Source organism: Mesitornis unicolor, unplaced genomic scaffold (assembly GCF_000695765.1).
Source record: "Mesitornis unicolor isolate BGI_N332 unplaced genomic scaffold, ASM69576v1 scaffold8381, whole genome shotgun sequence".
In the NCBI taxonomy this organism is placed as follows: Eukaryota; Metazoa; Chordata; class Aves; order Mesitornithiformes; family Mesitornithidae; genus Mesitornis; species Mesitornis unicolor.
Genome location: NW_010161641.1, coordinates 52,414 through 66,566, shown reverse-complemented (window position 1 = coordinate 66,566; position 14,153 = coordinate 52,414). Strand labels below are relative to the sequence as shown.

At 48.6% G+C, this 14,153-nt stretch overlaps 1 protein-coding gene across 1 annotated transcript in view; it reads left to right on the top strand.

The window, feature by feature from the left end:
- Positions 1–212: 212 nt before the first annotated feature.
- Positions 213–14,153, top strand: part of RGS8 (regulator of G-protein signaling 8) — a 14,863-nt gene continuing 922 nt past the window's right edge. Inside the window, exons 1-5 of the mRNA XM_010193392.1 lie at positions 213–276; positions 1,791–2,325; positions 4,198–4,299; positions 5,220–5,284; positions 12,851–13,017. Of these exons, the coding sequence (XP_010191694.1) occupies positions 2,300–2,325; positions 4,198–4,299; positions 5,220–5,284; positions 12,851–13,017 (360 nt within the window). The 5' untranslated portion in view covers positions 213–276; positions 1,791–2,299. The remainder of the gene's footprint in view (positions 277–1,790; positions 2,326–4,197; positions 4,300–5,219; positions 5,285–12,850; positions 13,018–14,153) is intronic.

Sequence of the window (14,153 nt, the reverse complement as noted above, 5' to 3'; positions counted from 1 at the left end):
ATCAGGTGGGCTCGATGGGCGGTGGGAGCCGGCTGCGCCGCGGCTTGAGGCTGCTGTCGGGCTGTGCTGGATGCGAGAGCGATCTGCTGGGCGCTGCGCTGCTGCTGCTGCTGCTGCCCGGGGACAGCTGGGGACGGAGGGAGGGGTGTCCGAGTGTGACTTTCACCCCGCGCAGGGGGTTGTCTCTGAAGAAGACCGCTCTGCTCTCTCTCCCCAGAGCATCTCTGACCACGCTGGCAGCACAGACCCACCGGCAGGGAGGGCAGGTCAAAGGCAGTGAGTATCTTTTTCCCTGTGTCTGTTTGTCTGCAGTGCCTCTGTGTTCAGGTTTTGCTGGCTTACTCTGCATGTGAATGCATGGTCTTAATCTCTTGAAGCCCCCTGAGATCTCATGGTTTGTTTTTATTTTGCTTTTAACCTTTGCGCTGCTGATTTTTTTTTTTTTCTATTGGGATGGCTTCTTTATCTTTGCTCAGGTGATCTCCTGGGGTGATTTGGTAACCTGAATGTTATAATCACATCCCTCCCTTTCTGTCTCCTGAGAAGAAAGCCCCAAAACGCATTCATGATGAGACTGGCAATTCTCCTTGACCAGGGTCCTTTCATAGAGGGGGAGGTAGGATGAATGATGGAACGGGAGGCAAAAAATAAATCCCCATGGATCCCTCCTGGGATGCCTTTACCAGGCGTCACAGATTATATTTCTAAATTCGTAATTGACTGTCTTTCTTTGCAATCAGAGGAAACATCCATGGGGATGTCAGCCTAGCAATGGGATTGCCTTCGCGGGAAATATAGGTCTCTGCGTCCGCAAAGTCAGCCAGACTTTGGGATTGTGGGGAAGTTGGGTGCCGCTCAGCCGTGCAGGTCGCTGTTGCGGGGGCTGGCGAGCGGGCGGGTGCGGGGGACGAGCAGAAGGCTGTTTCATAACAGCACCCCAAAAAGCAGGAGGCTGCGAGAGGAGGCTGCGAGGGAGAGAGCACACGGCTCCGCTTGCAGCCGTCGCTTCGGAGCAGCAGTGGGACAGAGGAGCAGGGGCTGCGGGACTCTTGGAAATCATGTGCTGTGGCCCCGCATGCGGGTGAGGCTGTTAATGAGGAAATTTAAAGGGGCTTAAGGAATTACAAGGATTGATTTCAGTTAAAGCGCATCGAAGCAGCCAGTGAGGGTAGGGATTAAGGAAATGCACTCACTGGCATGTAGCGCAATCCCAGTTCCATTAATTTAGTTGGGAAGAGGCTTTGTGCATTTTTAATGTAATCAGGTTTTAAAGGGGATGTTGCGTTGGGCAGCCCAAGCTCTGGGATCTCCCCAGGCCTCAGCAGACCAAGGTCCTGGCTCCTTTGCATGCAGTCCCTGCTCTCACCCGTTCCTTTGTCTCCTCCTCAGTTGTTTCGTTTGGGCAAGAGGGACACGGAGGTTATTGGAGCTTGGCCCTATCCTGGCAAATAAGAACCCTCTGCCTTTGCTCACTGTCCAGTCCTGCTCTCTGTCCCATCAGTCTGCTGGCTGGTAGACCTTACCTTTGCTCTCTGACATGAGATTTGTTCAAGCAGCTGCCTGTGTGCCAAGGCTCACAGGGACCCTGCCACCCCCTCTGTCCATCCCTCCCTCACTCCTTTCCTCCCCTTTGCAGACTGTGCATCTCCTTGGTGGCTCTCTGCAGGTTCCCACCACGCCGAAGAGGAGATGCTTTCTTTGAGTTATTTTTGTGTGAGTGCTTGAGCCTGTGATGGTGAAAGGATCAGCATCTGCAGACGCGTGAAGTCCTCCTGTTATTTTATTTGCAGTGCCAGCTTTTCCATGATGCCTGGCCAGTAACTTCAGCCATGACCTGGAGGGACAGGGACAAGAGGTAGTTTGGTCTTCTTAGCGAGGTCAGCGCGGAGCTCTGCCTGTTGAGGAGAGACCTTCAGAGGTGTTGGACGATGAGCGCAATAATGCCAACTCCTGCTGCTCCGTGGTGAGCTGTGACGCCAAACTCAAATCACTTTAGACCTGAAGCTGGACTTAAGCTGCGGTCCTGGTCTTAGAAGGAAATGCTGTCTCTCCTCTGCAATCATCCCTCAACTCTGAACGTCTTCCATTGAAAAATTGACCTTCCGCTCTAGGAGGCGAGGACCAAATGGGTTGAGAACAACTGGCCCTCCTTTTCTTTGCAGAGGATTCTTTGGTATATTTTTAAGTGCCAGGAGATGAAACAGTAAATCCCTTCTTCCTGCACTCCTGCCTCCTGCAAACAGCCCCGACTGCTGTCTGAGCCAGCCAGTTAAAGGGTTAACCATAACTGGATGCCTGAATGGCTGCCTTACTGATCCCACGGAGGTAACTGAAAAGATGCGATGCATCCCTCACCCCTGCCCGTCCTGTCGTTGTCTACCTCATCCAGCAAGCCCTGCAGCTCGCTGCGGTGTCCCCCCTTCCATCCTGCCCTTCCCTTGCCTCTACACCTCCAGCAGATCCCATTTCTTTCCCTCTTTTTCTCATGTGTCCTGTCTTGGAAGTCCTCACCTAGAGAGCGGTGCTCCATGAGAGGCAAGCGCCTTGCTCGTGGCGCAGCATCTCTGTCCCCCATACGCTCCAATTCCCTGCTGCAGTCCCTTGATCTCAGGCATCAGAGAGAAATGTGAGCAGCGTTGCGGTAATGCATGTCACACCTCTTGCCGAGACATTCGTGAGCTCGCTAGAACAAGCAGCGCAGGGAAGATAAAGGTTGGGGGCAGGAGGTATCAGGAAAGGTATCAGAAAGATCCTACAGCGGCCTTGGTGTCCTTTTTTGCATAGAAGGTCTAGCACGCTCAGCTAGGAACGTGATGCTTTGCAAACAGTGTTTCTGCCCTGATATTGGAAGCTTATGTGGCACAGCATCACAAGACCACCAGCCGTGGGTCTGCATTTTGAGACCGTGCGACAATTCTTGCGGCTGAAGATCTCCAGGTTTTTGAGCTTGTTAAATGCTGCGAGCTGCCTGTGCTGCACCAGGGAGACACTCATTGCATTTAATTAACATTTAATTTGCTTTAAGATTACATTAAAATGTGCAATAATAGAAACTCTGGGAAGGGCGGGAGGAGAAGGGGGAAAGAGGTATGCTACAGATTGGCTCAGTCGCTGGTGCTGGAAGTGTTCTGCAATGATTGCTTATGGACGGGAAAAATACTGTGCTTCCCTCTGCATTCACAGAAAGTATTTGGCAGCAGGGCTCAGAGAAGGGCTTTCTCCAGCTCAGAAGTGGATCCAGCAGCTTAGAAATGGCAACTGGGTCGCTAAATCCTCCTCCTGGTGTGGAGGAGAGAATGGTCTTGTTCAATGTGCAGGGTATCTGGTAGAGGAGATTCCCTTGGGCTGGAGATGCAAATCAGAGAGACCATGGAAGACCCTAAACCAGCACCTATAGGTGTCTGAAAGGAGAGGATGCCAGTCCTGTGTAATGCACGTGTGTTGTTTTCCCTCTCTGTTGTGTTCCTCCCGTCCCGGGGGTTATGTGAGGAAGGATGCTGTGGACATGCCGGCTGTCCCGGGCAGGGGCTGGCAGGGACGTGAGGGGCTGGTGGACGAGCGAAGGCTCTGGAGCTGGTTTGAAATTTAGATGAAAAAAGCAATAAAGCCATTTTCTGCCTGGATAAAGTCTGTCAGGAAAGAGGCAGTTTTAGTCTGCTTATGTAACCCTGAGTCTGAAGAAGCCGCTTGGGATCCAGGCTGGGTCTCACGGCTCTGCAGCACAGTCTCACCTTGCAGGTGCCTTGCTCCCTCTCTTCTTCCTCCAGCCCCTTCTGCCCTCAAGCCCATGTATTTGTGCTGTTTCTGGTGCTGCTGGATTGTGGTGGCTGATTCGTGGTATTGCTGCCCTCTGCTCTCCTCCCACACCTGACCGGAGCAGATCTTTCCAAGAAACCATCCCAAAGTGCAGCCTTTAAAAGCCTTTTTGCCAGCCAGGGCAGCTGTGTCACTCCTTTGGCTGAGCCTTCGGCTGCTCTGGTCCTGTGTCCCACATCTCACTGGAAATGGTTTGGGGTCCCTCCCACAGATGAGGGAACCAAGGACACAGGTCTGATGAGGCACAGAGGCACTGAGTTTTTTTGGTTTTGGTACTGTTTTTTTAAATTTATTTTTTTTTGCCACTCTGGCTAGACTTATAATCGTCATTTTCTTTGGTTTTCCCCTCCTCACACCCCTGCTCCCCTACACCGACCACAGGAACAGAGGGATGAGGACTCGCCTGGGCTGCCTGTCTCACAAATCAGACTCATATAATGATTTCACAGCTATTCTTCCGGACAAGCCCAACCGGGCTTTGAAGTGAGTATAGCTGCAGCATCCCACCCCAACCCCGTTTCTGTCCTTCCCCTCCCTGCTTACCAACCCTTCTCGTGTTATCTTCCTTTTACTGTACTTTGTGTAAGCTTTGAGTGGATCTTTTAGCCACAAGGAAGGAGGAAAACGAAACAGCGCTGATAGAGCAGGAACAGCCTCAGAAAACCCCTGGATCGTTGACACGAGTTCTCCCGTGAGACGGGACTTGCACACGATGCCTGCTGCTGTATGTGGGACATGTCTGCATGCATCGGAGGATGTAATTTACGCCTCTGTCATCATAAACCAAAGTCTAAGCAGTTGACTTGGTATAAGAGGTGACCGGCAATTTCAGGTCACAATCCTTCTTGGCTAATCCTTGTTATTACCAGAACGTCCTGTGTTAGTTTGTGTAACACTTAGGTAGATGTTTCAGGCAACCCAGAGTCTTGATTTGAGATGAGTGGGATGGGATTCATCTGATCACAAGTCACGGCTTCCGTCTAAGCTGAGAGTCTAACCTTCCCCTTAAAGTCAGGAGAGAGAAATAAACACTGCTGCAGGGGTGGGTTTCATTTCACTTAACTTTTGACATTTACAATGTAAATGTCTACATCTGAACTTGTTCCCCGAGCCTCTGCTTAGATTCAATGAGGAAAAATGTGTCCCTTTTTGGGTGTGATTCATCTGGGCTATTTTACCCACCTACCTGGGAATGTGAGGTGAAGAGAGTCAAGGTGCTGCAGGTCCCTTGGTATCTCCTCCATGACTCTAGAGGCAGCCCAGGATGACCTGTTCACCTGGAGATCTCTATATTGTAGACCTCCAAAGTTAGGAGGAGCTTTCCTTGGTGTCCTGGTCAAGCAGCCCCAGAGGGGATCGGCGGCCACAGGTTGCCTGTAACTTTCCTCTTCCTTTCTTTACAGAAGACTGTCCACAGAAGAAGCAACAAGATGGGCAGACTCTTTTGATGTTCTTTTGTCCCATAAATGTAAGTAGAGATAAATTTCTAACTTTTTTCCCCCTCGTGCCCTTAAAATACTGGTTATAGCTAGGGAAAAACCAAAGTGTGCATTGTCTAGCACAGGAGCGGTCCCTTGGGCAGCTGTTTACTACCCACCAGGCAGTGGTCACAGCCATTTACAGGCAGGACATGTCCTCTGGTTAAAGGGTGAGGGAGTGAGTTTCTGTGGGTTCCTTCCCTGGCTGAGTGATCACAACTGATGAAGCCCTCAGCTCAAAGTCTAATTTATGCTTCATCTCCCAGGGATGCTCTGGAGGCAGCACCCCAAGGCTGTAGCTGTGCATACCGACCTTTGGTGCATGCCCCTGGGTCCAGTCTTTCCACACAAGTTAACGGCAGGTTCTCAGCTCACTAAAGCCCTCAGAGATCCGTGACACTGACTTGTTTCCTCTCCCTCCAGCTGCTCCTCTGAGCTGCTGTGCAGCTACACCACGTCCAGGCACAGCCCTTGCTGGGAGTGCTAGGACACAGCAATGGACGTGGTTCAGTCACCTCAAACACCTCGCTCTGCAGCACAGAAACCCTGCATGGCAGCCCTTAGCAGGAGCTAATTGGCAGCTACCAGTGCAAACCTGAGGATTTTACACCAGAAACCTTACACAAACATGTAATCAGCGCACCTTGCTCCATTCAAAAGATCGGCGGTATCGGGTCTGTTCAGAACATTTTCATGCTGAGAAATTGCAAACAAGACGGCAAAGTTCACAGTATAGGTTCATTAATGTGTTTCTACTGGAGAATAAAACAAGAGCGAGTCAAGGTTGGGGAAAAGTCAATGTGGGCGGTGAACTATTTTATGGCAATAAGGCACTGTCTGGCTTTCTTAGAGATTCAGGTTTTTCCACACTCATATTTTAAAATATAAGTGTAGAATTATGTCATTATTTTAAATAAAGTGTAATTTTGCTGGATTTCTACTGAGATGACAACAGTTTTGGCAGGGAATTAAGTGACAACTTTAAACAAGCTGGCTGTCCAAGGCAGAAAAAGCAATATATAATTTTAGCAGCAGTATCTTGTTGAGATCATTGCTCTTGCAGCTAGTAGGAAAAAAAAATATATGGTGTAGCTGGGTATGGCTAAGAGAGATCATTTCTTTCGTGGAAACTCAAAACAAGAAGGGAAAAATGTAGCAAAGAGATGATAGGGTGCAGGATATTCACATAGGTGTTACAGCTCTGTACTCGACCCCCTGCTCCTCCTTCACTGGTGTGAAAGCAGAAATTTTCCTTATTAGATACAGGCTGCAGCAAAAGTGCTTTGGTTACAGAAGCCAGTGAATTTACGCATCTATGTACTGACATTACACAGACTGTTCCCTCTTCAGTTGACTGCTGCGAATGCTAAATGAAACCTTAGTTCAATTATTTTGGCCGACAGCCTCCACAAGAGTGTCTGTTTTTATTAATAAATTAGCCCTGCAGAGTGGTAAATTAATTATCAGAATTTTTTCTGTCTCTGGAAGGGAAAGTAATTCTGGTAACTCCCTGGCACCTAATGAAAAATATTCAGTTCCTAATAGCAACAGAAGGTGATCTTTAAAATTTAAATTAATCTTTTTTTATCAGCTGTCATAGTGACATCGCCTGGTGATCAGTGACAAAAAATTTGTTGTTTAATAAACTACTTTCTAAAGCAACACATTAGAACTGCTCTGCACCTGAAGTTTCTGGAATTGCTAGCCTGGCAGTCAAGGGTTATAACGATGCAAACAGGAAAAGCTCTCTTGAAACAGAAGTGTTATTTTAGTTACACTGGTTTAAAGGAGAGACAATCGTGATTCCGTAAAAGGGATTATACTGTAAAATCATTGTGTTTTCGCTTATGAATACTTGTATCCAAAACACGACAGAATTACAAAGATCTGCTAAGAAAGCAGAACAAGAGAGTTGCATTTTTGCTGTAAGAGGTGTGCTGATGGTAGAGAGGTGTCAGGGAGCCTTGTGCTTCCCCTGATCCAAATTCGAGAGTAAGAAAAGCAGTGCCTGGCCTGCCTGCATGCACCTGTAGTGAAGCTGCAGGTTAACATTCTCCTTTTAGTGCCAAAGGGAGGACAGAACCGTCACATTTCCCTGTGCCTGCCCAGGTGAACCATGCTAGCCAGGGAAATTTTGAATTCATGCTTGAGGGCATGGGCTGAGCACCAGCTGGGCTCAGCCCGAATTCCCTCAGGACCTTACAGCATCAGCAGGTAGCCTGCTGCTGCTTGACACATCTGTCATAAACTCTTTCTTTGCTTGATGGACAGACAGTTCAGCTATTTCGGAAGGGAGATTGTGTCGCTAGTTTCGGGGGGTTGAGTGGTGCTTTCTGCTGCGTTCCGATCTTATGGTGGTTTTGGGTCCCTTCCAGCCAACCTGTTCTTTTGGGAAGAAAAGCCCGGAGTACTCAAGGAGGACTCAGGAGCTGGATGTAGGAACTGAAAATGGGTCAGTCTTTGTGGGTAATATTGCAAGGGGCTGGGCAGATGTAAAAAAAAGAACTCTGAGGAGCAAGAAAGGGCATGAGAGCTCCCTGAAAGACCCTCTGAAGCACCCAAGCGAGCAGGCTGCCCTTGCACACAGCAGAGGCTTGCAGGGCTGCAGTACTTTCTATGGGAAAGGCAAACAACTTGTACTCTTCCACTGCTGATTTCCTTCAACCTCCAAAAGTTTCCTAAATGGAGGTGGCCTGAACAAGTACCATGCATTACACAGACTCTATGGAAAGTGTCACTATGCTCATTTTTGTCAAACATCCCCTGAAGTGTGATGACTCCATGGAGCCCCTCCCTTCCCTCTCCCCCCATTATTTTAATATGTATGAACAAGTCAATGCAAGGATATCCTAATTGTTTTTGCTAATGGGTGAAGCAAATCAACTTGAAACCAATAGGGATCTTCTTTTTACAGCAGGAGCCTTGTCTGGGCTTGCCACATGAGACGTGAGCACAGTGTAGCAGCGTTCCCTCAGGTCAGGCTTCTGAGCACAGCAAGCAACAGGAGAGAGGAGTCTGATCCTACTTTACAGCAGGGAATTGAGTGAGTGAGAGACAGATCGTATGTAGTGTGCTTCCTTGGATGCTCAGGGAGCAAAAGCAGTGATTTTAACATGCTAGGTTTTGGCACCTTTTCCTATTTTGTGCCAGTGTGGATTAGCAATGGCTCCCAGGGAAGCAGAGCTCAGTGTGGTCCACAAAGTGCGTGTGCATGCGTGTGAGTAACAGAGGAGTAATCCCCACTCTGTGCCCATGCCCAGGAGGTGCAGGCTGGTCAGCCAGATGGAGATTTCTTTTGACAGGCTGCTGGAGGGAAATGCAAGCAATGGCATGTCTCATTCTGCATCCCTCGCGGGGCTGGACACATGGCTTGTCATTTGTCCAGAATCCAGCAGGACAGTCTGTCCTCAACCCTTAGTCATTTTTCAATGAACTGTCCGGCACAGAAAACCTTTGCGCTGAATTTCCATTGTTTAATCACAAGGGTGATTTTTCATCCCCCCAACTCCACCATGTTTTGTGATCTTCTTGCTCTTCTGCACAAACTTTATTGCCCTCCTCCTCCTTCTGTTGTCGACACATTGCTCCTCTTCCTACACAGCGCAGGAATATCGCAACCTACTCCTAGTTCTTTCTGAGCCAGAACAGCACTAGCATTGTGCTGCTGACAGGCAGCTAACATTCACCAAACGTGCTGAGCAGCAGTGCGAGTGTGTACATGTGCTGTACAGCACCCAAGGTGCTCCACAGAGCTGATCCAGTCATCTCCCAGCCAGAAGGACTCTGCATGAAGTGCCGATTGCTCCAGCGATGTGAAATGCGTGCGTTAAGTATGACTGTTGATCGCTTTCTTATTCTGACAATGGTTAAGACTTGGTTATCAAGCTGTCTGCCTGAGTGATGTAAACTAGTAATCTCTGGTCTTCCTCATGTTGCCAGACCTCGCCTTGGTTAAGACGTGTGTTGTGTTTTGAGCTAGCCAGTTCATTCCCTTCCTTCACAGCCCTGCTTGCTGGAAAGGATCTACTCTCTGCAGCCTGAAGGACAACATTTGAATGGGATGTCAGGAGCATTTGAGTGCCCATCTATAAAACATAAATTCTTGTCTAATTCCCAGGTGACCTGCAGGTTTACATCTGTATGGTGCACTGCAAGATCCTGGGATAGGGTTATCTATAAATACTTGCACAATCTTTCCTGACAACCCTTTTGTGCATTCCCTTGGTCTGTTTGAATGGAGAGCAGGTCCTTTTGAAGCTCACATTTGCACTGCAAAAATAAAAAGCAAACATCTTCTGCTCTTCTTTCAGACTCTGAACACTCAGTAGAAGAGCTCCATTTCTTTGCTTTCTTCATCCTACCAGCTCCATCAGTACTGGTTTACTACTTTGGCTTCAAGCAAGACTCACTACTCTTGAGTCGAATTCCTGAAGGAATTGTCTTGAAGGGCAACTCTGTCTTCTTGAATGGCCATGCCTTTAGGCTAACACATGTTAGGGATATCTTGTGCTGCTGCATCTGCAGACTTCTAATCCTGCTTTTCATTTCTGTGCTTTTTCTGTAAAGCATCCCTTTGGAATCACTCTTCTCAGGTGCTCGGACCATTTTCCAGGATATTTCACAAGGCTGACTCAGTAGGTGATGCTCTCCTGCTCACATCACACTGCAATCCAGTGCGGGTTGCCCCAGCAAAAAAAGCTGCCCAGTTGAGTGGTATGAGCTTTGAAATGCCAATTGTTCATGAGCGATGTTTTCTTGATAGCCTTCATGTGCAGGAGGAGATTAAACTCAACATCCAGGTCAAATTCCAGCTCAGGTGGTGGCAGCTCCCATTCCTAATTGCCCTCCTGCCCTTGCAATTAGATTTGTCATAGTTCCATGATAAACCTGTGGGCAGTGTTTTACTACTGCGCAGGCATCTGGGCTCCCATCTTTAAACTCCGGCTGCCAGACACAGCTGTAAGTGTTGGCAGGCAGTCAAAGGCTAAAGATGAAATCTGTGGAGAGCCAGGCAGCCTCGAGCCAAGGATGACCTGTCCCGTGTCCAAGGCCTCCTCTGCAAGGTCCTCCCAGGTCCAGCCTCATTGTTTCCAGCTCCACAAAAGCTGTGAGGAGGGCATGACAGGAATATATAAAGAAGTGGAGAGCAGCCAGACACTATTATTTATCTATCCTCCATCTAAACTTACTTCAAGATAAAAAGGAGCTGATTGACATGAGAGCAGGAGGCAGAGCATATGGAAACCTCCTGGTCCCAGGAAGGACGTGCTGTGGCTGCTCTCTGGGGCAGGACTGAAGCAAGCACCTTTCTCACCTCATCAATCACAACCTCTCCTTCTTTTTGCAGACATTATATTTTGCAGACATTATGTTTGCCACATAAAGCTGCTATTTCTGCAAGTGATCCTCTGTCAGTGCTGGGGCTCTGGGGCTGTTGTTTGGGAAAGGGGGGAACAAAAAAAGACCAGGACAGGGAAAGGGGAACAAAACCTCTGCGGGGACACACAGCAGAGACTGTACAGTCACAGCAGTGTGCTTGGGTACGTGAATATTTAGTGTCAAATGTCCTAGGAGCTGATGATATATAAAATGACACACATCTCGGGGAATGGCTGCTTTCTCCCTTCTGTACTTTCCTCTTTCTGAAGCCTGTCAGCCTGCTGTTATATCCGGTCTTTTCCTCCTGCAAAGACTCCCTGCTCTGTTCTCAAGTCCCCCACTTGCTCCCCCACAGGCCCTGTGAATGTTATAGGCATTACAGGGGACACAGATTTTGAAATTTTCTTTTGCCTCCTAGATTTCAGGAAGGGGAGCACCCTTTCAGCTGATCGCTGCGCTGCCTCAGCTCTTTGCAGCGTGCCCATGGAGCAGAGAGCAGCGCAGAGCCCGTTAGTGATGGAGCCTTGAGAAATGTAGAGTGGAGAGGTTTAGGCTGTAGTTTGGATCCTGTCTGCCTTAATATCTTTTTTTGCTTTTCTCTTTGAGAATCTGGGCAGCCAGGCATCTCCACTGACTTATGAGCAGCCAGAAATAGGATTGTTAGTTGCTGTTGAGCACCTGGGGCCATTTCTCAGGGCTTGAGGCTGAGGGCCTAGAACTGAAAAATATCTCCACGTCCTAAGTTATTACTGGAAACAAGAGAAGCAGGAATAAGATTAGGAGAACAAAAGAGGGGAAAAGGGCAGTGTTACATTTCTGCTGCTTCTCGTGTACCTGGTGCAGGCAAAGAAAACAAGGACAAAGCTGCAGGGCAGTTTGTGATGGATCCTGTGGCACGGCCATCCCCTGTCCCCGGTGGGCCTGGGCTTTGTGTGGACATGTGAAAATGACCCACACCAAGTATTTGGCATCATCCTTTGGGCTCTGACCCAGCTCTCACACCCCCTGCCACAGGAGTAAGGAGAGAAGGTGGCACTGCTGAGATCTTCCACGGCAGAAAGGGGGGAGATGGAGTCCGCACCTCGCAGCATTGCAGAAGTCCTACAAACCCTAATCAGTCTTTCTTTGTCCCTGCCACACCCCCATGCACTTGTTCCCTCGCCCTCCAGGGGAGCCTGACCTTGCTGAGCGCATTCCCGATTCCATCAATATTTTTAGACACTTGCTTGGAAGTAGCCAGCGCTGACTCAGGAGGTTTCCAGTCATCAACTACAGACATGCAGACCCTATAGAAAATGACCAAGTAAAGTTAGAAACATGTTACCGGAAAGAAAAAAAAGGTAGGAGCCACATTTATCCCTAGGCTAAAGGAAGGAGAAAGGGCATGGGTGAAACCTTCATCTACTTCAACTCTGCTGGTGTCAGTCAGGGAAAGGAAATAAAAAACAATAGCTGTGTCCATAAATACACCCAGGCAGGGGTTTAAGAGGACACAGATTGCCTAATAAATCTTTCCATATTTCTAATCTGCCCTGCCTGACTCAGATTACATTACTGAAATGTCACAATTGCTAAGCATTAACAAGCGATAAGAACACTTCTACCACCGACTAGACAAGTAGTAATTACGCCGCGTCCTTTCCCTCTCCCCTTTATTGTAGCTATAACAGTTAGACTTTCCAGGATCCTTCCTCTGTTTAAATAAGAACTAAAAATATGTCACAAGGCAATAAAGCAAAGGGACGGAAAGCATAGGAGACAAGTCCATGGACGCAATATTTTATTAAAGGTTTTTCTTAATGACAGCTAGGACATTATGAAGTGCTGCATTAACACCCACAAGATGCTGTAGCAAAGAGACTGTGTCATCAAAGCTTGACATTTTCGAGAGGAAATTTTCAAAGGTTAGGTGCCCCAATCCCAAGGAAAACCTTTTGCCATCTTAGCTGGCAAAATGCTTTTTCAGAGCAACAGCAAATGGTGTTTGGCTTCATGGCAGCTCATGAGACTCCAGCTGATGTGACAGCATAAGTTATGGATGTGTCCTGGGATCACAGAACTTTGGAGAAAAATCAGGTGTTCTTTGGTAGGCAGGGGTGGATGGAGGGATGTCTATTAAAGAGACCGCTCCCTCCCTCTCTCTCCTCCCACTGTAACTCCGCATGTCTCCTGTGCAGATGGGCTGGCTGCTTTCCGTGCTTTCCTGAAGACAGAGTTCAGCGAGGAAAACCTGGAGTTCTGGCTCGCCTGCGAGGACTTCAAGAAGACCCGCTCGGCAGCCAAGCTGGCCTCCAAGGCTCAGCGGATCTTCGAGGAGTTCATCGACGTGCAGGCTCCTCGAGAGGTGGGTATGCCACCGCCCCAGGCAGGCAGAGCATCCCTCCATGCAGGGAGCAGGCCCATCTCCCCCAGCTGGGACCTGTGCAGGGGTTAGGGAGCCCTCTCTTCCCTCCCAGAGGTGATGGTGAGGAGTGCATAAAGAGGATGGGAATGCCATCCTGCCTACTACAGCTGCCTCTGCTCCTGGTGACTCATCCCCTGGTGAGGGCAACTACTTTGACGATACTAAATTAGTCACAGCCAGTGAGTTCACTAGCGACTACAACCTACATTTCCTAACCTCTACGAGCTTCCTAGGAGTATTTCACCTTGCTCCTCTCATTTACTATCAATCCCTGAGCAGGCTATTGGGCTCATTTCACACAGGACATTTTGTGTAGAAGCAACCCACGAATGACTAACTTGTTGACTCTCCAGGGAGGAGTGTTTATCTGCTGACTAACTCTCAACTCAATTAGGCCTCCTAAAAGATGCGAGCAATAGCTCAGAGCTGAACAAAAAGTGCAGTTACAACCTGCAAGCCTGGAATTGTTCAAGTCCTCTTTCAAGTGCTGGCAGGTTGATGTGACTGTCAGATCCTGCCTCGTGATGTTGGGTTGTGTTATTGCGTTCATATCGCAACCAGGGGGGTGCTTACTGCGCCTGCCCTCCCACGGCGGTCCTCCTGCGAGCCTGCATGGGTGCTCATCACCCTAAGAGGGGATCCCCCCGCAAGGGCCCTCTTAACTCCACCTTTGAGCTAAGAAGGCCATTGAGAGGCCACTGAGAAGCACCCAGGTTTGCACCAAGTGGTGGAGGGCACCTCAAGGTTCACTTCAAACCCCATTGGCCTCAGTGAGCAACTTCCTGCTGTTATTTATGAAGCTGGGTGAGATTTTTCAGAACTGCAGGGCTAAATCTGGATTAGAAGTGGTTGGATGGGGTCATTCCTAAAATTTGGTCCTGCTGTTATCATTCTGGCAGGCTAGAATGTGAAATGACCCTGAAGTGAGACAGAGAGCTAGCCTATATTGCTGTCATCTGAGTTAAGGCAGACAGCTTTACTTTCCAGACTCCTTTAAGTTTGGATGCTGGGTTAATAACAACAAATAATATCTTTTCAGCAAGGTTTTAAAAAATAACCCTAACAAACTCTGGCTG